Source organism: Myxocyprinus asiaticus, chromosome 8 (genome assembly GCF_019703515.2).
Source record: "Myxocyprinus asiaticus isolate MX2 ecotype Aquarium Trade chromosome 8, UBuf_Myxa_2, whole genome shotgun sequence".
In the NCBI taxonomy this organism is placed as follows: Eukaryota; Metazoa; Chordata; class Actinopteri; order Cypriniformes; family Catostomidae; genus Myxocyprinus; species Myxocyprinus asiaticus.
In genome coordinates this window covers 50,658,114-50,686,082 of record NC_059351.1, presented here as the reverse complement: position 1 = coordinate 50,686,082, position 27,969 = coordinate 50,658,114, and the positions used below count along the sequence as shown (strand labels likewise).

The window sequence follows — 27,969 nt, the reverse complement described above, 5'->3', positions numbered from 1 at the left end:
AGTTTATTTCAGATTGCCGTTACTAAATCAGTGACCTCACAAGAACATCACATGGGTAGACATGGTGAGAACATTCTGAACAATGTGACAGACACAAAAATGGACAGACGCTTCACTTTGGCTAAATTCTGCTATTCCTACATATTTGACACAAGGCAACAAGTTCTAACAAATGTATTTTCACTATTTCATACAAAGAACAACCATCAACACCCTTATGACCTCTCCACCCTCATTCTTCACATATGAGAAGGATGGAAAAGTGGTAGAAGGAAGGATGGAGATATTTGAATAAATTGTCCTTTAACATAACGAGCTGATCTCACTTTTACTGCAACCCCATTTACAGCAGGCGTTGGACAGCCCTACCACCACATCCCGCCCTTTCCTGTCTGATGTGCGCAAGGCCTCCAGCACTTCCTCTGAGATGAGCGAGCGGGCGGGGCGGCTGAACACGGGGCCCTCCTGGCCCTCTCCTGTCCAGACGGGGGCCTCTGACTCAGAACGGGGTCTGTATGAGGGTCCAGTAATGGGGTTGGTGCTCCAGTTGTCAGAGGCCTCGTCGTCGTGAGCAGAGAGCAGATCGCTGGACAGGTCACCTGATCAGAGACAAATACATAAAGCATGTGAGGAGATATTGTGCATGCATGTCAACTGGCTTATTATACCTAGGGTTGTGGAATTGAACAAACACCTAAACTAACATCCCACACTGTTTGTTCTACAGACCTAAATTACATGAATCTCTAATTATGTGGCTTGTTAAAGGGATAGTCCACCCAAAAATGAAAATTCTCTCATCATTTATTCACTCTCATGCCATCCCAGATGTATATGACTTTCTTTCTTCTACAGAACACCAATTAAGATTTTTAGAAGAATATCTCAGCTCTGTAGGTCAATTCAAAGCAAGATAATGGTGACCAAACGTTGAAGCTCCAAAAAGCACATAAAGGCAGCATAAAAGTAATCCATATGACTCCAGTTGTTTAATCCATATCTTCTAAAGCGATATAATAGGTGTGGGTGAGAAACAGATTTAATATTTAAGTCCTTGTTTACTCTAAATCTCCACTTTCACTTTCACATTCTGTTTGAAAGTGTTTGTTTTTAGCGATTCACATTCTTTGTGCATATTGCCACCTACTGGGCGGGGAGAGAATTTATACTAAAAAAGAACTTAAATATTTATTTGTTTCTTACCCACACCTATCATATGACTTCTGAAGACATGGATTTAACCACTGGTGTGGTATGGATTACTTTTATGCTGCCAGACACACATTTTAACTCCAAGTCTCACTCTCACACCTGTCTTACCTGACACATCCAGAGATCTCCTCCAGCGAGAGCCTCCACAGGTGAAGATGACCGCTCGAATGAACTCTCTGCCACACAGCTTCACTCCGTAGAAGGGGTGTCCCTCTGTAGCCTGAATGCTGCCCACCAGCGCCACCAGCAGGGCAACAGTGATAACTGCAGCTTTATACATTATGACAGTGATAGAGTGGGATGTAAGTTTGCCCAGAAACCAAAGAATGAGAACAGGTGATGAAGATGTAGTGCAAAATCTTTTCGTTTTCTCTCTCTGTTCCTTCTCTCTCTGGATTGGAAGGTGGTCTTACATCTTCTCTGCTGACCTGGTGTCTGTTTTTATAGGGGTTCAGAGACCCTCTTTTTGACCTAAGTTGTTTGCGTGTCAGACAGATAGACTGTGATAGTGGGGCAGAGACCTTTAGGAAGACAAAGACCCGGCCTAGTGCTTCTGTAATTAACCTGTGCACCTCTGTGGAGGTGATGTCAAACGCAGCGACCTAATCTCATCAAACCTGACCTTTCTGTTGCCGAACACACGGTCTAATCACACAATATGGGGAATGAATTGTGAATTTGCAAACACACTCATGCACATTTATCATACACTTGGGCTGTACTTTCAAGAAGATACATGTGAATATGTACATTCTGATCCTAAATAGCTAAGCAAAAAGAACTGTATCTATTACCACAGAGCTTTTGCTAAACTTACCATGACATATTATGGTACTGAATGTTTATCATTGTCTTTTGTAGTAAAGTATCAGAATACAGTTTTATTCAAGGAATATTCCAGGTTCAATACAAATTAAGCTCAATTGAGAGTTTTTGTGGCATACTGTTGATGACCACAAAAATACACTTGGACTCATCCCTCCATCTCTTTAAAAAAAGCAAAAATTGAGGTTACAGTGAGGCACTTACAATGGAAGTGAATGGGGGCCAGTTTTTGGAGAGTTTAAAGGCAGAAATGTGAAGCTTATAATTTTATAAAAGCACTTAAATTAATACTTTCATTAAAATTTGTGGATTATTTGAGCTGTAAAGTTGTTGAAATCCTAATTTTTGCGGGATTACAGAGTTTACAGCATTACGTTGTCATGGCGACGAAGTAGTAAAATTGGAAATAACTTTACACAGAAAATGTAAGCGATTTTATCACGCTAAAATCATATTAAAACACATATTGTTTACATCTTTAGTTTATACTTTTGAAACCGTGATTATTTTAACGTGTGCAGATTGGCCCCATTGAACTTCTATTGTAAATGCTTCACTGTAACCTTGATATTTGCTTTTATTTTAAAGAAAAAACACATTTTTGTTGTAATCAGCATTACGTCATAAATGCTGTCGATTGAGTTTCACAGGTATTGAACCTGAACGGAATTTTAATTGGAGCTCTTTTGATGGGATATCAATCAGTTTTTCATGATACAACACACATACAATATTTCATATGACCTACATTCAGTGCTCAATTTACACACAATATACAATGAAATACTCCATATACAATATATGATCACATATAAAGTACACCACAAATAATACGCCAATATTAATAGTATGGCAGGTGAAAAGTGCAATCATAATGGGGCAAAATAAACAGAATAAATGGAATCTAGTGGCATATCTTCAGATGAAACATGCCTAAATATATTTATATACTGTGTGTGTGTATATGGTAATATATATATATATATATAAAACCATGGTACCATGTCCAAAAGAAAATAACATGGTTATAGTACCTTTTTTTGCTAGTGTTTTAAAGACCTGTTATATTCTGCATTGTTGTTCTTCTAAACAATGTGTTTCATTTGGGCTCCTTTCAAACGGCAAGAGATGACAATACATGAACCAATACACTGACTTTAACCATTTTAGTGTCTAACCTCTTACCAACTTCCCAAAATTCACAATCACACATACATCTTAATACACAACCAAGAGTTACACTCTGTGGCACTGCAAGGGAGAAAAACTTCAGGGGTGCAGCCTGTGTTTAACTGAACTCTCGCCACACGAGTTGCCCCGGTGACATTTCAAACAATGATAAGACTTGGATATGGAAGCAAGAAATTAATCTATTGTTGTGTCTGTATGTGTGTGTGTGCACACTGTAATCAGGGGCACTTCGGAAGCTGGCCTATAAGCATATCAGCAAAAGCCTGTCTTCTTATTCACACAGTTGTGAGATAAAGTCTGGTGAATATGATTCAGTCATTTGGCATTCAGAGATAATAGCACATGAATGAAACTACACCATCTGGACTAAGTGGTTGCCTGTCTGACCTTAATGAACAGTACTGTTAATAATAATCTAATGATGTCACAGTGCATCAAAAAAATGAAGGATATAACTGCAGACAGAGCTCCAAAAGGGGCGGGAGCTCCAAACCGCCATCAAAGATATACAGAGCCCCTAACCTAACTAACCCCTTTTCATAACCCTAACAAGGGTTGGAGCAGGTCCAACCCCCTTCTGGAAGAAGTCCGCCTCCTTCCAGAGTTACCTTACCATCCTTTGGAGATTCCGGCCCATTTGGAGATCTCCGGACTGCAGCTACTCTATACCTACTTGCAAAAAAATGACTGACATCACCAACTCACTCTTTTCTATCTATCTACAGTGCATTCGGAAAGTATTCACAGCGCTTCACTTTTTCCACATTTTGCTATGGTACAGCCTTATTCCAAAATGGATTAAATTCATTATTTTCCTCAAAATTCTACAAACAATACCCCATAATGACAACATGAAAAAAAGTTTTTGAAATCTTTGCAAATTTATTTACAAAAATATGTACACACACACACACACACACACACTCACGCACGCACATGTATTCACAGCCTTTGCTCAATACTTTGTTGAAGCACCTTTGGCACCAATTACAGCCTCAAGTCTTTTTGAGTATGATGCTGCAAGCTTGGCACACCAATGTTTGGGCAGTTTCTCCCATTCTTCTTTGCAGGACCTCAAGTACCATCAAGTTGGATGGGGAGCGTCGGTGCACAGCCATTTTCAGATCTCTCCAGAGATGTTCAATCGGGTTAAAGTCTGGGCTCTGGCTGGGCCACTCAAGGACATTCACAGAGTTGTCCCGGAGCCACTCCTTTGTTATCTTGGCTGTGTGCTTAGGGTCGTTATCCTGTTGGAAGATGAACCTTCGCCCCAGTCTGGGGTCCAGAGCGCTCTGGAGCAGGTTTTCATCAAGGAGGTCTCTATACATTGCTGCATTCATCTTTCCCTCGATCCTGACTAATCTCCCAGTTCCTGCCGCTGAAAAACATCCCCACAGCATGATGCTGCCACCACCATGCTTCACTGTAGGGATGGTATTGGCCAGGTGATGAGTGGTGCCTGGTTTCCTCCAGACATGATGCTTGCTATTCAGGCCAAAGAGTTCAATCTTTGTTTCTCATGGTCTGAGAGTCCTTCAGGTGCCTTTTGGCAAACTCCATGTGGGCTGTCATATGCCTTTTACTGAGGAGTGGCTTCCGTCTGGCCACTCTACCATACAGGCCTGATTGGTGGAGTGCTGCAGAGATGGTTGTTCTTCTGGAAGGTTCTCCTCTCTCTCCACAGAGAAATGCTGGAGCTCTGTCAGAGTGACCATCGGGTTCTTGGTCACCTCCCTGACTAAGGCCCTTCTCCTCCGATCACTCAGTTTGGCCGGGCGGCCAGCTCTAGGAAGAGTCCTGGTGGTTCTAAACTTCTTCCATTTACGGATGATGGAGGCCACTGTGCTCATGGGGACCTTCAATGCTGCAGAAATTTTTCTGTACCCTTCCCCAGATCTGTGCCTCGATACAATCCTGTCTCGGAGGTCTACAGACAATTTCTTGGACTTCATGGCTTGGTTTGTGCTCTGACATGCACTGTTAACTGTGGGACCTTATATAGACAGGTGTGTGCCTTTCCAAATCAGGTCCAATCAACTGAATTTACCACAGGTGGACTCCAATCAAGTTGTAGAAACATCTCAAGGATGATCAGTGGAAACAGGATGCACCTGAGCTCAATTTTGAGTGTCATGGCAAAGGCTGTGAATACTGATGTACATGTGATTTTTTTTCGTTTTTTATTTTTAATAAATTTGCAAAGATTTCAAACAAACTTCTTTCACATTGTCATTATGGGGTATTGTTTGAAGAATTTTGAGGAAAATAATGAATTTAATCCATTTTGGAATAAGGCTGTAACATAACAAAATGTGGAAAAAGTGAAGCGCTGTGAATACTTTCCGGATGCACTGTATCTATCTGTCTATCTGTCTGTCTGTCTATCTATCATCACCAACTCACTCTTTTCTATCTATCTATCTGTCTGTCTGTCTATCTATCTATCTATCTGTCTATCTATCATCACCAACTCACTCTTTTCTATCTATCTATCTGTCTGTCTGTCTATCTATCTATGTATCTGTCTGTCTGTCTATCTATCACCAACTCACTCTTTTCTATCTATCTATCTGTCTGTCTATCTATCATCACCAACTCACTCTTTTCTATCTATCTATCTGTCTGTCTATCATCACCAACTCACTCTTTTCTATCTATCTATCTATCTATCTGTCTGTCTATCATCACCAACTCACTCTTTTCTATCTGTCTGTCTGTCTATCACCAACTCACTCTCTTCTATCTATCTATCTGTCTATCATCACCAACTCACTCTTTTCTTTCTATCTGTCTATCTATCTATCTGTCTGTCTATCATCACCAACTCACTCTTTTCTTTCTATCTGTTTATCTATCTATCTGTCTATCATCACCAACTCACTCTTTTCTTTCTATCTGTTTATCTATCTATCTGTCTGTCTATCATCACCAACTCACTCTTTTCTTTCTATCTGTTTATCTATCTATCTGTCTGTCTATCATCACCAACTCACTTTTTTATCTATCTATCTATCTATCTATCTATCTATCTATCTGTCTATCATCACCAACTCACTCTTTTCTTTCTATCTGTCTATCTATCTATCTATCTATCTGTCTGTCTGTCTGTCTGTGTCTATCACCAACTCACTCTTATCTATCTGTCTATCATCACCAACTCACTCTTTTCTATCTATCTATCTATCTATCACCAACTCACTCTTTTCTTTCTATCTATCTATCTGTCTGTCTATCATCACCAACTCACTCTTATCTATCTATCTATCTATCTATCTACCTACCTACCTGACGGTTTATCTGACTATCTATCATCACCAACTCACTCTTTTCTTTCTATCTATCTATCTATCTATCTATCTATCTATCTATCTATCTGTCTGTCTATCATCACCAACTCACTCTTATCTATCTATCTATCTATCTGTCTGTTTGTCTCTGTCTATCACCAACTCACTCTTTTCTTTCTATCTATCACCAACTCACTCTTTTCTATCTATCTATCTATCTATCTATCTGTCTGTCTATCATCACCAACTCACTCTTATCTATCTATCTATCTGTCTATCTATCATCACCAACTCACTCTTTTCTATCTATCTATCTGTCTGTCTGCCTATCTATCACCAACTCACTCTTTTCTTTCTATCTATCTGTCTGTCTGCCTATCACCAACTCACTCTTTTCTTTCTATCTGTCTATCTATCTATCTGTCTGTCTGCCTATCACCAACTCACTCTTTTCTTTCTATCTGTCTATCTATCTATCTGTCTGTCTGTCTATCACCAACTCACTCTTTTCTTTCTATCTATCTATCTGTCTGTTTATCATCACCAACTCACTTATCTTTCTATTTATCTATCATCACCAACTCACTCTTATCTTTCTATCTATCATCACCAACTCACTTATCTTTCTATCATCACCAACTCACTCTTTTCTATCTATCTATCTATCTATCACCAACTCACTCTTTTCTTTCTATCTATCTATCTATCTATCTATCTATCTGTCTGTCTGTCTATCACCAACTCACTCTTTTCTATCTATCACCAACTCACTCTTTTCTATCTATCTATCTGTCTATCATCACCAACTCACTCTTTTCTATCTATCTATCTGTCTATCATCACCAACTCACTCTTTTCTATCTATCTATCTGTCTGTCTGTCTATCACCAACTCACTCTTTTCTATCTATCTATCTGTGTCTATCTATCATCACCAACTCACTCTTTTCTATCTATCTGTCTGTCTGTCTATCTATCATCACCAACTCACTCTTTTCTATCTATCTGTCTGTCTGTCTATCATCACCAACTCATTCTTTTCTATCTATCTATCTGTCTGTCTATCTATCATCACCAACTCACTCTTTTCTTTCTATCTATCTGTCTGTCTATCTATCTATCACCAACTCTTTTCTTTCTATCTATCTATCTATCTGTCTGTCTATCTATCATCACCAACTCACTCTTTTCTATCTATCTATCTGTTTGTCTGTCTATCACCAACTCACTCTTTTCTTTCTATCACCAACTCACTCTTATCTATCTGTCTATCTATCTATCTGTCTATCACCAACTCACTCTTTTCTTTCTATCTGTCTATCTATCTATCTGTCTGTCTGTCTATCACCAACTCACTCTTTTCTTTCTATCTGTCTATCTATCTATCTATGTCTATCATCACCAGCTCACTCTTATCTATCTATCTGTCTGTCTATCATCACCAACTCACTCTTTTCTTTCTATCTATCTATCTATCTATCTGTCTGTCTATCATCACCAACTCACTCTTATCTTTCTATCTATCATCACCAACTCACTTATCTTTCTATCTATCATCACCAACTCACTCTAATCTATCTATCTGTCTATCTATCTGTCAATCTATCATCACCAACTCACTCTTTTCTATCTATCTATCTGTCTGTCTGTCTATCTATCACCAACTCACTCTTTTCTATCTATCTATCTGTCTGTCTGCCTGCCTATCTATCACCAACTCACTCTTTTCTATCTATCTATCTGTCTATCTATCATCACCAACTCACTCTTTTCTATCTATCCATCTGTCTGTCTGTCTATCTATCACCAACTCACTCTTTTCTATCTATCTGTCTATCTATCATCACCAACTCACTCTTTTCTATCTATCTGTCTGTCTATCTATCATCACCAACTCACTCTTTTCTTTCTATCTATCTGTCTGTCTATCTATCATCACCAACTCACTCTTTTCTATCTATCTATCTGTCTATCATCACCAACTCACTCTTTTCTATCTGTCTGTCTATCATCACCAACTCTTTTCTATCTATCTATCATCACCAACTCACTCTTTTCTATCTATCTATCTATCTATCATCACCAACTCACTCTTTTCTATCTATCTGTCTGTCTGTCTATCTATCTATCTATCTATCTGTCTGTCTGTCTGTCTGTCTATCATCACCAACTCACTCTTTTCTATCTGTCTGTCGGTCTGTCTGTCTATCTATCTATCAAACTCCGTGTTGAAAGGAAATGTTTTCTGACTTGAGCTCGAGTTTGACTGGCTGAAAGGTTGTCCAATCAATGAGCGCAAATGGGGCGTGTACTTCTTGTGTAATGCAATATTTTGACTGACAGAAACTGTGAGCGAATGACAATTCAATACTGTTATAGACACTCACCTCATCCAATAAGAAACAAACAAGACCGTTTCCCTTGGTGACATATAGCCAATCACCGCTAAGCAAGAGGGCGGTGCTTAAACGGGTGGGTAGCAACAGTTGCCCCGGTGAGGACGAGGCGCCATAGTCACGGTAGTCGTGGCGACAAGAACCCAGCAACGAGAATCAACAACAATTTGAAAGCTTTAAGAAAATAAAACTGCGCGCCAAACTAACAGCATTCAACAAGAAGCGAAAGGTGAAAACAACAACTTTATTTTACACAACATGATGTCGATTGTTTTATAACAAGTGCTGAAGTGCGCTAGACACGATTTCCTCAATTATCACGCGCTACAGCTCGCACGCGCTCGCGGTTGTTATGACGATGTCACATCTGCGCGAGCGCTGCAAAATGGCGGGTGTTGTAACGTGAGATTGTTGCACGTTTACTTGTCGTTTGTTTGTTTACGGTGACCATGACATCAGAAGAGTGTTTAACTGACTTGATCGCTGAAATAGAAGAGATCAAATGTCAAATGGTGACTTTTGTCTGTAAAAGTACTTTCATTATTGTTGTGTCTGTTTTTCTGGAGCTTGTTTAACGTGGACGACATCAAAATGTAGGCATTCGGTGGATTAAACTCTCTAGAGTTGTAGTTTCAGAGGGTTAAAAAGTTTGTGGAGCCAGTCGTCGAACAGCCATATGTTTGCCAGATCAGCTCCCGTGTGTGGAGGGAGTGGAGGGGGCGTATTCTGGACAAGGGGCGTGATTGACACATGTCTATATCCAGTTAAAACTTAAGCTTCACACTGTTTTATGACGTCAAATGTTCAGCAAGACGCTCTGGGGCATTTTGCATGTGAATTTTGAGTTTGTCAGCACATTTGAAAATAGAACTGCGCTTAAGACACTTCCTCAATGGACTAGTTCTTATTTAAATGTTTAAAAATATATATTTAAAATCATTAAAAAATGTATGGGTGCCTTCAGACCCTTTCAATTATTGTCTTTTTATTGCAACAAATTTAATAAAGTGAGTTGTTCTTAGACTGCTTAACACATCATGGCATACATTTTAGATTCACTGTGAAATATCATCTAAGAACTGGCACATACTGTCATCACAAGACGGGGCAAGTTCCCTCTAATCTGAAAAAAAATGTACTGTTAAACAAGTTTAGCATGCTCATAACTGCACAAGATTTCAGTGTGTTTAATGGGCTTAAAAAAAGGAGAGTTGTTTAATTAAAGGAATATTCCGGGTTCAATACATGATAAGCTCAATCAACAGCATTTGTGGCATAATATTGATTACCACAAAAAATTATTTTTACTTGTCCCTCCTTTTCTTAAAAAAAAAAAGAAGTGGAAATCTTGGTTCCAGTGAGGCACTTAGAATTGAAGTGAATGGGGGCCAATTTTTTAACATTAAAATACTTACTGTTTCAAAAGTATAGCCATAAGACGTAAACAATGTGCATTTAAACATGATTTTAGTGTGATAAAACCACTTACTAACCTTTTCTGTGAAAAGTTACATCCAATTTTACAACTTCATTGCCATGATGACGTAATGTCAACAAACCCTTAAACCTTAAAACGACTGTAAAAATGATGATTTAAACAACTTTTCAGCTCAAATGATACATTTTAACGAGTTTTAAAATGAGAATTAATGTAAGTGCTTTTATAAAATCAATCATCCATGCGATTATCTAATCAGCCAATCGTGTGGCAGCAGTGCAGTGCATAAAATCATTGCAGATACGGTTCAGGAGATTCAGTTAATGTTCACATCAACCATCAGGATGGTGAAAAAAATGTGATCTCAGTGATTTTGACCGTGGCATGATTGTTGGTGCCAGATGGGCTGGTTTGAGTATTTCTGTAACTGCTGATCTCCTGGGATTTTCACACACAACAGTCTCTAGAATTTACTCCGAATGGTGCCAAAAACAAAAATCATCCAGTGTGCGGCAGTTCTGCAGATGGAAACACCTTGTTGATGAGAGAGGTCAACAGAAAATGGCCAGACTGGTTCATACTGACAAAGTCTACGGTAACTCAGATAACCACTCTGTACAATTGTGGTGAGAAGAATATAATATCAGAATGCTATTCTGAGACGCGGGTTGGTGCTGTTTTGGCGGCACGAGGAGGACCCACACAATATTAGACAGGTGGTTTCAATGTTGTATATAAGCTTCACATTTCTACCTTTAAACCCTCCAAAAATTGGCCTCATTCACTTCCATTGTATGTGCCTCACTGTAAACTTGATTTTTGCTCTTTTTAAAGAAAAGGAGGAACGAGTCGAAATACATTTTTGTGGTAATCAACATTATGCCACAAATGCTGTCGATTGAGCTTAACTTGTATTGAACCCTGAATATTCCTTTAAGCATGTTGTTAAATATGAACCCAATAAAAGGAAACTTTTGGAATATTTCACTTAAGTCCATTATTGTCAGTAATGATAATTGTGACGGGCCGTGATGATGCATGGCCGGCGCTGAATCAGCTGATCAGCGGGAGAGCAAGATAAAGGGGAGCAGGGGGCGCCAGTTCGAGAGAGAGAGAGAGACGCATGTGGCCGTGTTGCATGTGTGTCTGTGTATGTTTTATGTTGAGTTTCTTATTAAACCTTATATTTACTGTTCAGCTGGTTCCCGCCTCCTCCTTGCCCGTCCTTTATCTGTTACAGTGGTGCAGAAAACCGGGAGGGATGCACTGTCGCGGAGTACTCGCCACTGCCATCTGCCAGGGGAACAGCCATGACCGTCTGCCTGGGGACGGAGGGGTCGCTGCCGAGAGCCGGAAGAACCGCTGCCGTCCGCCGAAGAAGGGGAGGAGCGGTTCTGTCCACCAGGGGCCAGAGGACTCGCTGCTGTCTACTGGGGGAGGAGCGAGCTTGCGTCCGCCGGAGGGCGGAGGAGCGGTTGAGAACTGGTGACAGCGCATCTGGGAGCCAGCGAGCAAGTTCTTCTCTCTCTATGGGTGTCTCCGCGCACCCTTTCCCTTTCCCTTTCCCTCTCCCCATGCCTCCCCTCGTCTCTCCCCCAGGTTCACACAAGCCGGGGTGGACCACCAGCTAACAGAACAGCCGGAAGGGCAGCATCTCCCCTCCAGAAATTGGGGGGGTGGGGGGGGGAGTTGGTCAGACCAGTGGTGCCCCAGCCTGAATCGAGTAGGGGAGAAGTGTGACGAGGAGGAGGGCGTGGCTGGGCCGTGATGATGCACGGCCAGCACTGTCAGCTGATCAGCGGGAGAGCGAGATAAAGGGGAGCCGGAGGCGCCAGTTTGAGAGAGAGAGAGACTTCTTTGTGACACTCTTTCAGTACAGTCAAAGGCAGAGGCATATGCTGATGATGCACACAGACAAGGACTGTCAGAGTGTCGAGAACATCTGGGGCGCATGCATACAGTCGGCACAGACTGTGCTTTTGACAAAATTTACGACACGCATACTGTGCATGGAGAGTTCTGTAATGCGGCAGCCGAAGTATACTTTGGCCTTAACTGTAGGTTGTTTTAAAGTTTTAAAGTTGCCAAACAACTAAATGTGTCGGCACAGGTTTGTGTTTATCTTCATAACAACAGCTTCAAATGCACTTCATCCAGTCTGAAATAAAGAGCCAGAACTATCCGCTTGTAAATCTTTTTGTTTTCATTTCTTGCATGGTTACAGAGAGATTTTGGCTGTTGTCGTGATGGCAACTTCAGGCTTCTCTGCTGAGGAACTTCAGCCCTCCCAAACACATGGGGGCAGCATTACAACATCATCGTCAGCAAAGCTAAAAGCCCCTTCCACCACCACACCCCAGTTTCTTCCCGACTTACAGAACTCGCCGGGGTCCGCAACTTCACAGTCAGATGCCATCGCAAGAGCACAAGCCACGCCCTCTGTAAGTCAGAAGAAGCCTGTTTTGGCCACAGCTCCTCAGAGAGCCGCTACAGCAGCACAGTATGTCGCAGAAGAGATACAAAGCTCCGCCTCCCAGCCAGGAAACAGCCAGAACACCTCGCAGTTTATAGTGGTGACAGTTACTGGTGAGATCACATGCACAATTGCACATACATAATAAGATACATTACCAGTCGAAAAGTTTGGACACAACTACTCATTCTTTATTTTGGACTATTTTCCACATTCATTCAGTCAAGTTTGTTCACACTTTGGTTCTGTTCTGTAGTGTACACGTACACACTAACTGGTAATGGAGCAGGGTTGAGATATCTGTAACTCTACAGATACATTCCAACTTTGGATTGAACCTGCAACCATTGTGTGAGCAGACCAGCAGTTTATATGCTATGGGTGTGTGAGTGTGTGTGCAATGTGATCTACTAGACACCTGACACCTTCTAGGTCTCTCCATGAATAGAAGGACCTAGAAATAAATAGAAGCATTGCATACTCCCAACACACACTGCCTGTGGCTTTTGTTGAACACACATACTGGTACACGTTTTTTTTTTGATGACTGAATATTTTAACGCTCTAATTGGCAGCTGTTATAACAGCAGTGCTTACTCAGTGTCCAGGAGAAGTGTGCGTGTATTTTTGTGTGGACTTCTGCTGTTGCAGCGGTAATTCATTTTGTATAGTTTATAAGTTGATATAGGTTAGAAGTACAGTTCTGTGAGACCACATGTGGGTTGTTAAGTCTAGATATTTAAATATTTAGAAAATTATTCTGTCTTATTTGATTGTCACTTGTGCTTTACATTTTTTTTATTTATTTTAAATTCAAATTTTACATCACTGATACTATTGTTCATATTTTGGGATAGGGTTTTTTTCATGAATGATAAGCTAACATGCTAACAACCACTCAGAACACCTTAGTAACCACATAGCAATGCCCTGGCAACCCCTTAGCAACCACATAGCAACATGCTAACAACCACCCTGAACATCCTAGAAACCACGTATCAATGCCCTGCCAACCCCCTACAACACCCTAGCAGACACATAGCAACACCCCAGTAACAACCCAGAACACGCTAGCAACCACATAGCAATGTGCCAACAACACACTAGCAACTCAAAACACCCTAGCAACCACACAGTAATGCGGTAGCAACCACCTAGAACGCCCTAGCAATTGCATAGGAACATACTAACAACCACCCTAACAACTGCATAGCAATGCCCTAGCAACCACCCAAAGCACTCTAGCAACCGCAAAGTAATGCCTTAGCAGTCACCCAGAACACCCTAGCAACTGCATAATAATTCCCTAGCAACCACCCAGAACACCCTAACAAACGCATAGCAATGCCCTAGCAGCCACCCACAACACCCTAGCAACCACATAGCAACATGCTAACAACCACCCAGAACACTCAAGCAACAGCATAACAGTGCCCAGGCAACCACCCAGAACACCATAGCAACGCCCTAACAACCACCCACAACACCCTAGTAACCACATAGAAACATGCTAAAAACCACTCAGAACATCCTAGCCACAGCATAGCAACACCCTAGCAACTGCATAACTATACCCTAAAAACCACATAAAAATGCCCTAGCAATCACCTAGAACACACTAGCAAATGCATAGCAAAGCCCCAACAACCACATAGCAACGCCCTAGTAATCACCCATAACACCCTAGCATCCACATACCAACATGCAGACAACCACTCAGAACACCCTAGCAACCATCTAGAACACCCTAGCAATTGCATAACAATGCCTAGCAACCACCCAGAACACCCTAGTAACTGCATAGCAAAGCCCTAGCAACAACTCAAAACACACTGGCAACTGCATAGTAACACCCTAGCAACCACATAGCAACATGCCAACAATCACTCAGAGCATCCAAGCAACAGCATTGCAATGCCATAGCAACTACCCAGAACACCCTAGCAACGGCATATTAACACTCTAGCGATCACCCAGAACACTCTAGCAACTGCATTGCCATGCCCTAGCAACCACCCAAAACACCCTAGCAACCACATAGCAACATGCAGACAGCCACTCATAACACCTTAGCAACCATCTAGAATACTATAGCAACTGCATAACAATGCCTTAGCAACCACATAACAATGCCCCAGTAACCACCCAGAACACCCTAGCAACATGCTAACAATCACCCAGAACACCTAGCAACTGCATAGCAAAGCCCTAGCAACCACCCAAAACACCCTGGCAACCGCATAGCAGCACCCTAGTTACCACATACAACATGCCAATAACCACTCAGAACACACTAGCAACACCATAGTAACTATCAAGAACACCCTTGCAACTGCATATCAACGCTCTAGGGATCACCCAGAACACCCTAGCAACTGCATAGCCACACCCTAGCAACCTCAGACAAACCCTAGGATTGTGGTAGTGACTCATCACTACTCACATTTTCTTCAGAAATTTTCAGTAGCAGAAAGCAAAAGAACATTTGCATTAATCTGCCATCTGAAATAAAACGACTTCAAAAATGACAAAACACACGTAGAAAAGATGGAGTTTAAAGACACAAAGGATGGAAAGATCAGAGAAGAATTTAATTATGTAGAGAGGTAAAGAAACAAATACAGGGAAATACAGATTGAGTTACTTTAGATGGTAAAGTTTCAGCAAAGAATGGAAATAACAAAACAATCACAGAAAAAGTGACCTGTGCATGTCCTCATCCTTTCCTTTTAAATTGATTCTCTCTTTCTATCTCTCTGTACATGATACCTGTTTACCTGAAGCCAAGATTTCTTGTCCCATCTGTCGAGATTAGTTGTTCAAGGCTGTTCACTATCAGTGTAATATAAAGCACAATCGCTCTGTCCATCTCTCTGTCCCTCACGCGTGTGTTCAGAGCATGTTCTACAGTAGCTGTCTCTACAGTCTGGATGTTGTGTATCGTAAGTATGACATTTATTTTAAGGGAAAAGGGTTTAGATAGAGCTGATTTTGACAGTTGTTTGTTAGTTGTTTCTTTCTTAGTTTGAGTTTTTGATCCTGCAGTTTTTGTACTGAGCAAAGCATGTGTCCTTCCTTTCACACTGTCATTATTTCCTCTGTCTCAGTCATTTACTTCTCATTCTTTTTTTTTCTCTTTATCTTTCTTTTCAGCATCTCTTCCTCTAATTGTTTCTCTCTCTTGTAAGAAGTAGAGGATAAAGTGATTAAATGGGGCCATATTCTAAACTTTTGTAGCATTGTATTTTGTTTGGTTTTTCCCACCTAAAAGAGTAGTCACAGTGCTAAATGGATGATTTAGACAACTTTAAAGTGATAGTTCACCCAAAAATGAAAATTTTCTCATCATTTACTCACCCTCATGCCACCCCAGATGTGGATGACTTTCTTTCTTCTGCAGAACACAAACGAAGATTTTTAGGAGAATATCTGAGCTCTGTAGGTCCATACAATGCAAATTAATAGTGACCAAAACTTTGATGGTCCAAAAAGCACATAAAGGAAACGGAGAAGTAATCCGTAAAACTCCAGTGGTTTAATCCATGTCTTCAGAAGCAACATAATAGGTGTGGGTAAGAAACAGATCAAAATTTAAGTCCTTTTTTTACTCTAAATCTCCACTTTCACTTTCACATCTGAAATTCACATGTGGTGCCTGTTTAGTTTCACTTTCACATCAGAAAGTGAAAGTTAAAGTGGAGATTTAGATTAAAAAAGGACTTAAATATTGATCTGTTTCTCACCCACACCTATCATATCGCTTCTGAAGACATGGATTTAACCACTGGAGTCTTATGGATTACTTTTGTTTCCTTTGTGATTTTTGGAGCTACAAAGGTCTAATCACCATTCACTTGCATTGTGTGGACCAACAGAGCTAAAAATTATCTAAAAATATTTGTTTGTGTTCTGCTGAAAAAGTCATATAGATCTGGGATGGCATGAGGGTGAGTAAATGATAAGAGCATTTTTAATTTGGGTAAACTATCCTTTTAAAATACCAGTGCACTTGCCCCATAGACTTCCATTGTAGTGCAGTCCTGTATATACGATTTTTGCTTGTCTTTACTAATTTAGGGATGAATCTAAATCATTGTGGTAATAGACATCGAGTTTAATGTGATTCGAAACCAGAATCTTTAAATTAAAAACATTTTTTGCTACTGTACCTTTAAAACTTCTGTGTGTCAACAACCTCTGTTATGATTGGCCAAGCTCTTCACATGTGAAATGAGTTGAGTTAATGATGTGAATGAGTTTCAAAAGAAGCCAAATCTTGATCAAGTGCTGGAATTCTAATGAATAAACACAGACAAGCGGAGTGACACAAACTTGAAACGTTCCAGTACTGTTAAATTATATATCGGCACCTTTGGAACACTGCTAATCTGATCAGATTGGACCAGAAGTAACTGTAGTATAAAGTGCACCAAACAAACAAGAAATGTCCTGTTTTCCATTTCCAGTTTTTCAAATCTCTTTAGGAAGAATTGGAGGATGTTAGTAATTTAATGTTTAAATGTTATTCTGTCTCTTTGTCTATCTATAGAGGGCTCTCTTCACTCGAATGACTCCGTGTCAGACTCTAATTCTCCTCCCACTGGACAGACAAGTGTCCCCACACAGGTAGTGCAACAGGTGCAGACAGCACAGGTAACAACACACACACACACACACTCATGCTTGTGTATCCTTGTGGAAACTTCCCATTCACGTACATTGTTTTCAGATATGGTATATGTTAAATATAATTTCTGTAGTCCGACCCAAACCCTAAAATACAACCGTTTACATTAGTACGCCATTTAGTCATTTATGGACCCTTTATGGGGGAACGTCTCAAACCATGAGACGAGTCAGTAAAACTGTGCTCATTTGTGTCCAGCAGAGGTCAGTGGTGCAGGCCACAACCAAGAGTCAAAGTGGACAACTCGGGGTCAGCAATCTGGACATCACACCTGAGGTACGAACACGCACACTTCAACACTGTTTGTATGTAGCCATTTTAAATAGAACACAATTCAGCTATAGTAACAGGATACTTAATAATGTTTTTAGTGGAAAAGTAAATGTCAGAAGTAGACCGATATATCGGTTTTACCGATTAATCGGTGCCGATAGTTGCTTATCAATATCGGTAAAAATCTATGACGATTGTTGCCAATAGTTGTTTCATCATTTCTTCATTTCAAAATAAGAGTCCCCGGTGTGTTTTGGTTTTGTATATGCTTAAAAGTCCCGCATTATGCACCATATCGTAATTACTTTCTGCTTGTTTTGGGGATTTTGGTTGAACAGTAAACTGCATCTGGGATTTAATTTATGTAGGAGTCTTTGTCTGTGCCCATCATAGCAAGGAAAGAAGATTTTTTTTATTGACATAATCCAGTAAATCCAATTTGAAAAACTGTCATCCAATTAATCGGTTATAGGCCTTTGCCACCACCTTAGTTATCGGTATCGGCAAAATCCACCTTTGGTCAACCTCTAATATATGTACATTTTACAGGTAATTTAAGACAATTACAAATAAACAAATAATTTTTTTTCTTTTTATTGACTTGAGATTTAACGTTTTTAAAATATTTTGAACATGACATTTAATTGTCTAATGTGAAATTGCTATATTGACATTTGTAAAATTGGCTTTGTCCTCATATCGGTACATAACACACATTAATCGGCAATGAGAATTATACTGATACACATCAACATAAAACTTGGTCCCACTTTATACTAGGTGTCTTTAACTACTGTGTACTTTTAAGCATTTGATACAATGTACTTATTATGTACATACATGTTGTTGCATTGTACTTACATTTAAAATACATGCATTTAATTACATTTGTAGTTACACTGTTAACCTTACGCCTAACGCAACTCTAACCCTAATAAACCCTACCATTACTCCTAAACCTACCTGTACTTCAACCTCAGTAGAAGCAAATGTGAATCTTGTAAGAATTTTGCAGAACAAAATGTAGTTACACAGTAAATACATTGTATTGTATTTTTTATTTTTTTTATTTTCTCCCTTTTTTCTCCCCAATTTTGGAATGCCCAATTCCCAATGCGCTCTAAGTCCTCATGGTGGCGTAGTGACTCGCCTTAATCCGGGTGGTGGAGGACGAATCTCAGTTGCCTCCGCGTCTGAGACCATCAATCCGCGCATCTTATCACGTGGCTTGTTGAGCGCATTACCGCAGAGACCTAGTGCGTGTGGAGGCTTCGCGCTATTCTCCACGGCATCCACGCACAACTCACCACGCGCCCCACCGAGAGCGAAAACCACATTATAGCGACCACGAGGAGGTTACCCTGTGTGACTCTACCCTCCCTAGCAACCAGGACAATTTGGTTGCTTAGGAGACCTGGCTGGAGTCACTCAGCACGCCCTGGATTCAAACTCACGAATCCAGGTGTGGAAGTCAGCGTCTTAAGTATTGTATTTATTTTTATGTTAGTACATAGTAGTTTAAGACACCCAATATAAACCTAAATCTTTAATAAAATGCTTTAAATTAGAGATAGACTGCTACTGATTATTTTTGTTTTCATGTCCCATGACTGATATGCAGAACCAATATTTAAGAATTGTTTTATTTATGCCTTTTTCACACTTCTGGTAACTAAAACAATTATTAGACTACCACAATAAAAACATAAAAGCAATAGCCTATGAATATTTCAATAATAATAAAAGTAATACAAATGTATCAGCTGCCACATCTGCAGCAAAATGCCTTCACGGACATCACACACCAACGTTTCACTTCTCGCACAACAGAAAAGCGATTTTAGACACATTTGTTGTCTTAACGGCCTTTTTTCCAAACATTTCCCTGTCTGGTAAGCTAGTCAAAATGCTGCGTCTTATCGTGGATATAGTTTTTTCACACCCACCAGATGGAGCCATTTATCGGTAGATTCAATATAAAAGAGGTTAACCGATCAAGCAGAGAAGTATAAATATCAGTTAAAAACATAAGTAAAACTGAACTTTGGTTTATCTCAACTTTAAATGTTTGTTTTTATGTGAAACTTTCATCAGCCCTAAAATATAATCTATTTCATGTATTGAAGTAAAAAAAATTGTCCCAAGTTTAACAGTTTAGATTTTGATATTATCAGAAAGTACTTTGTGAGATTCACCCTCATGTCTTTGACTGAATTAAACTGTGACTTGTTTTGTAGGTCCCTGTGCAGCATGTGTACTCCAGTCAGTTTGTGGAGGGAGACGCCAACTACAACAATACTACAATGTGAGCACACACACACACAGTGTATATTCGCTCGTATTAATTCCAGAAAACATTTACATTTCTGTACATTTCTCTTTCTCACCCCCATTTTGTTAATCTGTTTCAGTCGTTCCAGTAGTTACCCGTACACAGACTCCTCCCTCTACCCTCAGACCACGCCCTCTGTCACTTACTATGAGACCTCGACCACATCCGGATCACAGGGCACGTCCCCTGCCACCACTCAGGCTGTGTCTGTGACAACAGGGGCGGGCACAGGAGTGGTCACTATGTTCTCAGATGGCGCTTCAGGGATAACGGTGGCAGCGGGTGGGTCCTCATCGGGTGGGGCAGGAGGCGGAGTCAGTGTTGGAGGAGTGGGGAGTTATGTGATTCAGGGCAGTTATATGCTTGCAGGAGCTAGTGGAGGGAACCAGAATTTCGCACACAACACACGGGCCTCACCTGCGACTGTGAGTGTATTTAATTTTGCTTATCTCAGTCGGCCTGTTTCCTACCCATAGACTCATCCCACAGAAACCAGAGTATCATAGAGACTTGGGGTTGGGCTCTTTTGAATTGGACCAGTAAATAAACACTCAGAACACCCTGTCTGTTTGTGTGTCACAGGTGCAGTGGTTGATGGATAACTATGAGACAGCTGAAGGTGTTAGTCTTCCTCGCTGTACTCTCTACTGTCATTACCTGCTGCACTGCCAGCAGACAAAGCTGGAGCCCGTGAACGCCGCCTCCTTCGGCAAACTCATCCGCTCTGTGTTCATGGGGCTCAGGACCAGACGTCTCGGCACCAGGTACAATCAAAATATGTCTGATCACATGTGACGTAACATGCGCAACTCCTAACCATGCCACAACAAGGGACACGTAATATTTTGTCAGACATTTGCTTTCTGTTTTTGACTGGGTAGTTGTGCCCAGCGTTCATACACATCTGGATTGGCATGAGGGTGAATAAATGATAAGAGAATTTTCATTTTTGGGTGAACTTTCCCTAAAAGATTAATAAAAAAAAGAAACATTTAAAAATCTAGATTTCTTTATGATAGCTTACTAAAAAAAAAAAAAGCTAAAAAAGTTTGTGATGCTCACACAGGTGGTGTTTATGGTTTGATCTTTATCTCTATCAAGAGTGTGTGCATGTGTAGGTGTGTATGGTAGAGTGGGCTGATATTAAAACAACTGTTTGTGTGTGTGTGTGTGTGTGTGTGTGTGTGTGTGTGTGTGTGTGTTTCAGAGGGAACTCTAAGTACCATTACTATGGCCTAAGAATCAAGAACAGCTCTCCTCTACACAGACTGGTGGAGGATCAGCAACACTTGGCCATGAGACAGCAACCCTACTCACAGAAAAACAGGTGTGTGTGTGTGTGTGTGTGTGTGTGCTCATCACCATTGAGAACAATGTGATGTGCCTTTTGTCATGCCACAATGCAAAAATTCTTAATGGTCCTAAAAAGGCTTTATTTTCTTAATGCAAATTATTTTCTTTTTTTCTCTCTGCTTTGGAGTAAAATATTATTTAAACATGTTTTGTGAGTTTCATCATGACAGTCACTGTTTCTTGATAGGATAAAGCCTGTACAGAAGGTGGAGGGATTGACCAATGGGATGGCTCTGGGGGCGGGGCAGGGGGCAGGGCTGTCAGACATTAGCGCTCAGGTTCACCAGTATCAGCAGTTTTTGGGTGAGACAAAAACAAGTTTTTCATTATAAGCTGAAGTCACATACAGTTTACTATACTGTAGATGCCAATCAAAGTGTCAGACGATCATTTTGAATAGGATATAAGAACTTCCTACTGATCTTTGTTTAAATGTGTGCCTCAGATGCGTCTCGCAGTCTGCCGGAGTTCTCTGAGCTGAAGATTGAGGATAACTCTATACCAGAAGGACTCCTCCCACAACATATACACACCTATCTGCTGCTCTATAGAGAACACTGTGAGGTGAGTGAGTGTGAGTGTGAGGCGCTTCTGTAGAGGTGAAATGTGTGCTTATTTTTGTGTGGTGTTGTATAATGTGTGTAGGCGATTCTGGACGTGATGGTGAACCTGCAGTTTCCTCTTGTGGAGACACTGTGGAAGAGTTTCTGGAGGTTCAGTGAAGGACAAACCAGCGACACGGACATGCTCGACCTGTGAGAGAGTCGCTCACACACGCGTACAATACAAATATAAAAATCAGCAAATACAGACAAATGTGTTGTGTTAGAGCTGTTAAGCCTCATTGACTCAAAATCTCCCTCATTCTGTGTGTGTGCGCAGTCATGATGAATCAGAGAAGCGTTTGCCAAAGTCAGTTCTGGTTCTGTTGTGTAAATATGAGCCGGTACTGAGCTGGACCCGTGAATGTGACAACATACTGTACCAAAGCCTAGTGGAGATGCTCATCCCTGATGTCCTGAGACCTATACCCAGTGAGACACACAACTACACAACTTTACCTGTACAGCTGTACAACTCGATATAAACTCTGTACAGCTCTACACAACTCTATACACCTCTTTATAAACACAATCCACACAGATGTACACCACTTTACATAAACTCTACACAACTCTATAAACTCTGTACAGCTCTCCACAAACTAAACGCTATAGCTCCACAAACCTCTATATAAACTCTACACACCTCTTTATAAACTCTGTCTGCAATGATTTACACAACACTTAAGCTACACTACTCTACAAAAACTCTGTAAACTCTGCACAGCTCTATATAACTCTGTACATCTCTACACAACTCAATAAACTGTAGAGCTCTGGACAAGTCTACACAAACTCTACACAACTTTATATAAACTCTTTACATCTGTGCACAAACTCTAAACTGTACAGCTCTACACAAATTAATATTATAAACTACAACTCTACACACCTTTTTATAAACTCCATACAAAATGATTTACACAACTCTACATAAACTCTACACTACTCTATATAAACTCTGTAAAACTCTACACAACTTTAAACTCTGTACAGCTCTACACAACTCTATACACCTCTTTATAAACACAATCCACACAGATGTACACCACTTTACATAAACTCTACACAACTCTATAAACTCTGTACAGCTCTCCACAAACTAAACGCTATAGCTCCACAAACCTCTATATAAACTCTACACAACTCTACACACCTCTTTATAAACTCTGTCCACAATGATTTACACAACACTTAAGCTACACTACTCTACAAAAACTCTGTAAACTCTGCACAGCTCTATATAACTCTGTACATCTCTACACAATTCAATAAACTGTAGAGCTCTGGACAAGTCTACACAAACTCTACACAACTTTATATAAACTGTGCACAAACTCTAAACTGTACAGCTCTACACAAATTAATATTATAAACTACAACTCTACACACCTTTTTATAAACTCCATACAAAATGATTTACACAACTCTACATAAACTCTACACTACTCTATATAAACTCTGTAAAACTCTACACAACTATAAACTCTGTACAGCTCAACACAACTCAATATAAACTGTAGCTACTCTACACAAACTCTACAGCTCTACATAACTCAATACAAATTGTACAACTCTGTACACCTTTATATAAACATCCACAATGATTTACACAACTCTACATAAACTATACACTACTCTATATATACTTTGTAAAGCCCTTCACAACATTATATAAACTCTGTTTGGCTCTACATATCTCTAAATATGTTTATATAAACTGTTCATCTCTATACAATTCTTTGTAAACACCCACAATTAAGTAGACAACTCCACTTAAACGCTACACTATTATATATAAACTCTGTAAAGCTCTACACAACTCTACACAAAGTTTTCACAAATGTAAATAAAATGTACGGCTCTACACAAATTACAAATCTCGATAAAAACTGTACAACTCTGCACAATTCTTTATAAACTCCATTCACAATGATTTACACAACTCCACTTATACTCTACACTATATAAACTCTGTAAAGCTCTACACAAACTCTACACAACTCTATAAGCTCTGTACCACTCCACACAACTTTATATAAACTCTGTACAGCTCTATACAAACTCTACACATCTCTATCTAAACTGTACAACTCTACACATCTCTTTATAAACTCCACCTGCAATGATTTACACAACTCCACTTAAACTATACACTACTCTATATAAACTCTGTAAAGCTTTACACAAACTCGACACAACTCTAAAAGCTCCATACAGCTTTACACAAATTTTTCACAAATTTTTATAAACTGTGCGGCTCTACACAAACTACATATCTCTATAAAAACTGTACAACTCTACACACTTCTTTATAAACTCCATCCACAATGATTTACACAACTCTACATAAACTACACTACTTTATATAAACTCTGTAAAACTCTACACAACTCTATATGCCTCTCTGTAAACTCCACACAGCTTCTGCTCTATACTATACAGCTTCAAAGACCTATACAGTTATTCAACTCTACTTAATTCAGTAGAATGTGGTACAATAGTATAACACTGAAACTGGCTTCCTTACTGGCACTTGGAGTGTCATTTCTTAGATTGTAATTTGTCTCTTTCTCTGCTTCTGTAGGTGCCTTAACTCAAGCCATCCGTAACTTTGCTAAGAGTCTGGAGAACTGGCTCACCAATGCCATGATCAACATCCCAGAGGAGATGGTGCGCATCAAGGTGAGACACACACACACACACACTCACATTGCTTCTGAAATGTTAATATGTGAACTTTTCTTTCTTTTCTTTTTTTTGGGGGGGGGGGGTTCCCCTTTTTCTCCCAATTTGGAATGCCCAATTCCATGCTCAATTCACCATGTGCCCCACCGAGAACAAACCACATTATAGCGACCACGAGGAGGTTACCCCATGTGACTCTACCCTCCCTAGCAACCGGGCCAATTTGGTTGCTTAGGAGACCTGGCTGGAGTCACTCAGCACGCCCTGGGATTCGAACTAGCGAACTCCAGGGGTGGGAGCCAGCGTATTTTACCACTGAGCTACCCAGGCCCATGTGAACTTTCTTTGTGTGCTCATGCAAACACTGTGTACTGTGTGTGTTTAGGTTGTATGTGCAGGAGCGTTTGCTCAGACTCTACGGCGATACACGTCTCTCAATCATCTGGCTCAGGCAGCTCGTGCCGTTCTGCAGAACACAGCTCAAATTACACAGATGCTCAGCGACCTCAACCGCGTTGACTTCACCAACGTACAGGTAACACAAGTACTATTTTTCATACTTATTTTTTTTAGTGAAATTGGTTGGTGATTCAGATGGCCAAGCTCCAAAAAGGACAACAACAAAAAAAAAAACACACCACAAAATTAGTCCATGTGGCTTGTGAACGATAGTGGTTCTTCTAAATCTACATTTTCTATATGTGTGTTCAGGAGCAGGCATCATGGGTATGTGGTTGTGAAGATGGTGTCGTGCAGCGGTTGGAGCAGGACTTTAAACTCACCCTACAGCAGCAGAACTCTCTGGAGCAATGGGCTGCATGGCTGGACAGGGTCGTCTCACAGGTCCTGAAACCCTACACCGACAGCCCTGCGTTCCCCAAAGCTGCCAAACTCTTTCTGCTCAAATGGAGCTTCTACAGGTGATAATGAGTGAAAGTTCACTGAAGATCTTAAGGCCAAAGTAAACATTGGAATACTCCGAGCACAGTACGCATGACGCAAATTTCGTCATCGGTCAGAGGAGTATACTTTGAAAGGGTGTGATCCGATCCGGAATGCACAAAAACGAAGTATACCCGAGCCTTTAGAAAGAGAAACATAATGTTTCACGTCTCTGTATCACGTCGTGCTCTCTTTCTTCTCACATAATCATTTCATCTCAATTCATGTGATTCTCTATTGTCTTATTGTGTATTGTGTTTTGTTTCGGTATAGTTCTATGGTGATCAGAGATTTGACTCTGCGCAGTGCGGCCAGTTTTGGCTCGTTTCATCTGATCAGACTGCTGTATGATGAGTACATGTATTACCTGATTGAACACAGAGTCGCACAGGCCAAAGGAGAGACGGCCATCGCTGTAATGGGAGAGGTACACACACACACACAAACAAAAATCTAATTAATTAGTTAATGTTCATTTAAATAGTTAAAGGGTTAGTTCACCCAAAAATGAAAATCCTCCTCATTTGCTCACCCTCATGCCATCCCAGATGTGTATGATTTTCTTTTTTCTGCAGAACACAAATGAAGATTTTTAGAAGAATATTTCAGCTCTTTAGGTCCATACAATGCAAGCTAATGGTGATCAAAACGTTGAAGCACATAAAGGCAGCATAAAAGTAAATAAGACTCGAGTGGTTACATCTATATCTTCTAAATCAATATGATGAGTGTGAGTGAGAAACAGATCAATATTTAAGTCCTTTTTTTACTATAAATTCTCCTCCCTGCCCAATAGGTGATGCACACATAGAATGCAAATCTCCAAAAAACCAAAAGAATGTCAAAGTGAAAGTGGAGGTTTATAGTAAAAGGGTTAGACATAAATATTGGTCTGTTTCTCATGCACACCTATCATATTACTTCTGATGACATGGATTAAACCACCGGAGTCTTATGGATTACTTTTATGTGCTTTTTTGAGTTCAAAGTGTTGGTCACCATTCACTTGCATTGTATGGACCTGCAGAGCTGAGATATTTGTCTAAAAATTTTCATTTGTGTACAGCAGAAAAAAGAAAGTCATCCACATCTGGGATGGCATGAGGGTGAGTAAATAGTTCTTTATTATTAGTTAACACAATTGTTAATACGTTAAATGTATACAACCTTATTGTAAAATGTTGATCCAAAGCTGATCAAATGATCTTACAGTGATTTTAACTCTGCTTTGTTGTTTCAGTTTGCCAGTCTGAACCGAGGTCAGAGGTCAATGGACCCTGATAAAGGTACTTTACACAGACAAACGTTTTGTCATTATCATTAGATGCAGTGTATGATGTTTCTATTCAGGTATAATTTGTCACTTATCATTGTGCACTTATACTGGTGTCTGTGAATGTGTGCAGATGAGGAAGAGGAGGAAGATGATGAGACTGATGAAGATCAGGAAATGTCCGTTCCTGTCGAATCTGGTGTGTTGCTGGAGGAGTCTCTGGAGCCACCGACAAAACTCGCCAGAACAGACCTGTTCAGCAACAGCACACAAAACTAACACATACACATTATGTCATCATCTCTCCTGTCAGTCCTTTATTTGATCAAGCTCGTGTACATTCACACTTTATCATCAGTCTATGGGTTGAAAATTAACATTTGTGCTAAACAATCATCTTTGAGAGTCAGTTTTGGACTCAACCGCACTTAAATTCTTCGGATATTGAAAACATTTCAGTGCATTGACAGAATAGAGTGATAACTTTCTCATCATAAGCTGTCAGTGATTACGGTGTACACAGTACACACATTTTCATTGCCTTCCTATTTTCATTCAAAGCTGCCATGTTTTCCATGTGTTTTGAATCTGTGAGATACAGCCTGATTTAACACATCCACAATAATAGCACAACAGCTATTAACATAGGTACATAACATCGCTGCTGTTATAATTGTGGACACAGAAGACTGAATATTAGAACAGGGTCATAAGGTTGATGTCATGTTGCCATAGCAACCATCTTTTGCCAAAGCCCATCGTACCTTACATTGTTGTGTTGTCCCCTTAAAGGAATAGTTCACCTTAAAATGATCATTCTCTTATTTCGTCTCAAACTCGTATGACTTTCTTTCTTCCGTGGAACACAAATTAAGGTATTTTAATGGAAATATGATGTCTGTCCATTTAATGCAAGTGAATTGAGACCAAAACTTTGAAGCTCAAAAAAGCACATAAAGGCAGCATAAAAGTAATCCATACAACTCCAGTTGTTTAAT

At 40.1% G+C, this 27,969-nt stretch overlaps 3 protein-coding genes across 8 annotated transcripts in view; 1 reads left to right on the top strand and 2 right to left on the bottom strand.

The window, feature by feature from the left end:
- The window catches only part of LOC127445581 (transportin-2-like), a 113,860-nt gene that overhangs the window by 21,606 nt on the left and 64,285 nt on the right, over positions 1-27,969 (bottom strand). The gene's annotated exons all lie outside the window — the stretch shown is intronic.
- On the bottom strand, positions 5-15,693 carry LOC127445588 (relaxin-3-like). The gene is made up of 3 exons (XM_051705743.1): positions 15,599-15,693; positions 1,321-1,482; positions 5-599 (listed from the first exon to the last, which is right to left on the bottom strand). The coding sequence occupies exons 1-3, from the start codon at positions 15,621-15,623 to the stop codon at positions 304-306; spliced, it is 483 nt and encodes a 160-aa protein (XP_051561703.1). The 5' UTR covers positions 15,624-15,693; the 3' UTR covers positions 5-303.
- On the top strand, positions 9,007-27,945 carry rfx1b (regulatory factor X, 1b (influences HLA class II expression)). Of its 5 annotated transcripts, none has more exons than XM_051705730.1 (19): positions 9,011-9,139; positions 11,589-12,458; positions 12,573-12,934; positions 17,371-17,474; positions 17,710-17,784; positions 20,019-20,086; positions 20,193-20,538; positions 20,696-20,877; positions 21,321-21,440; positions 21,654-21,769; positions 21,912-22,030; positions 22,112-22,221; positions 22,349-22,500; positions 24,656-24,753; positions 25,142-25,291; positions 25,468-25,676; positions 25,972-26,125; positions 26,939-26,984; positions 27,105-27,945. In XM_051705730.1, exons 2-19 carry the CDS (start codon positions 12,445-12,447, stop codon positions 27,248-27,250), a joined length of 2,571 nt encoding a protein of 856 aa, XP_051561690.1. In that variant the 5' UTR covers positions 9,011-9,139; positions 11,589-12,444; the 3' UTR covers positions 27,251-27,945. The 5 variants fall into 5 exon arrangements, with proteins under 5 accessions (XP_051561691.1, XP_051561690.1, XP_051561689.1 ...); XM_051705729.1 differs by having other exon boundaries at positions 17,707-17,784; XM_051705731.1 differs by lacking the exon at positions 11,589-12,458 and having other exon boundaries at positions 9,007-9,139; positions 17,707-17,784.

Excerpts from the sequence above, each read along its gene's own strand:
- rfx1b (XM_051705729.1), top strand. Across the intron at positions 24,754-25,141 it reads AGGAGATGGTGCGCATCAAG|GTTGTATGTGCAGGAGCGTT; the intron begins GTGAGACACACA and ends GTGTGTGTTTAG. Across the intron at positions 25,677-25,971 it reads CTCAAATGGAGCTTCTACAG|TTCTATGGTGATCAGAGATT; the intron begins GTGATAATGAGT and ends GTTTCGGTATAG.
- LOC127445588 (XM_051705743.1), bottom strand. The coding sequence starts at position 15,623 with ATGGGACAAGAAATCTTGGCTTCAG. Across the intron at positions 1,483-15,598 it reads ACAAGAAATCTTGGCTTCAG|CTGCAGTTATCACTGTTGCC; the intron begins GTAAACAGGTAT and ends TAATGTATAAAG. Across the intron at positions 600-1,320 it reads GAGATCTCTGGATGTGTCAG|GTGACCTGTCCAGCGATCTG; the intron begins GTAAGACAGGTG and ends GTCTCTGATCAG.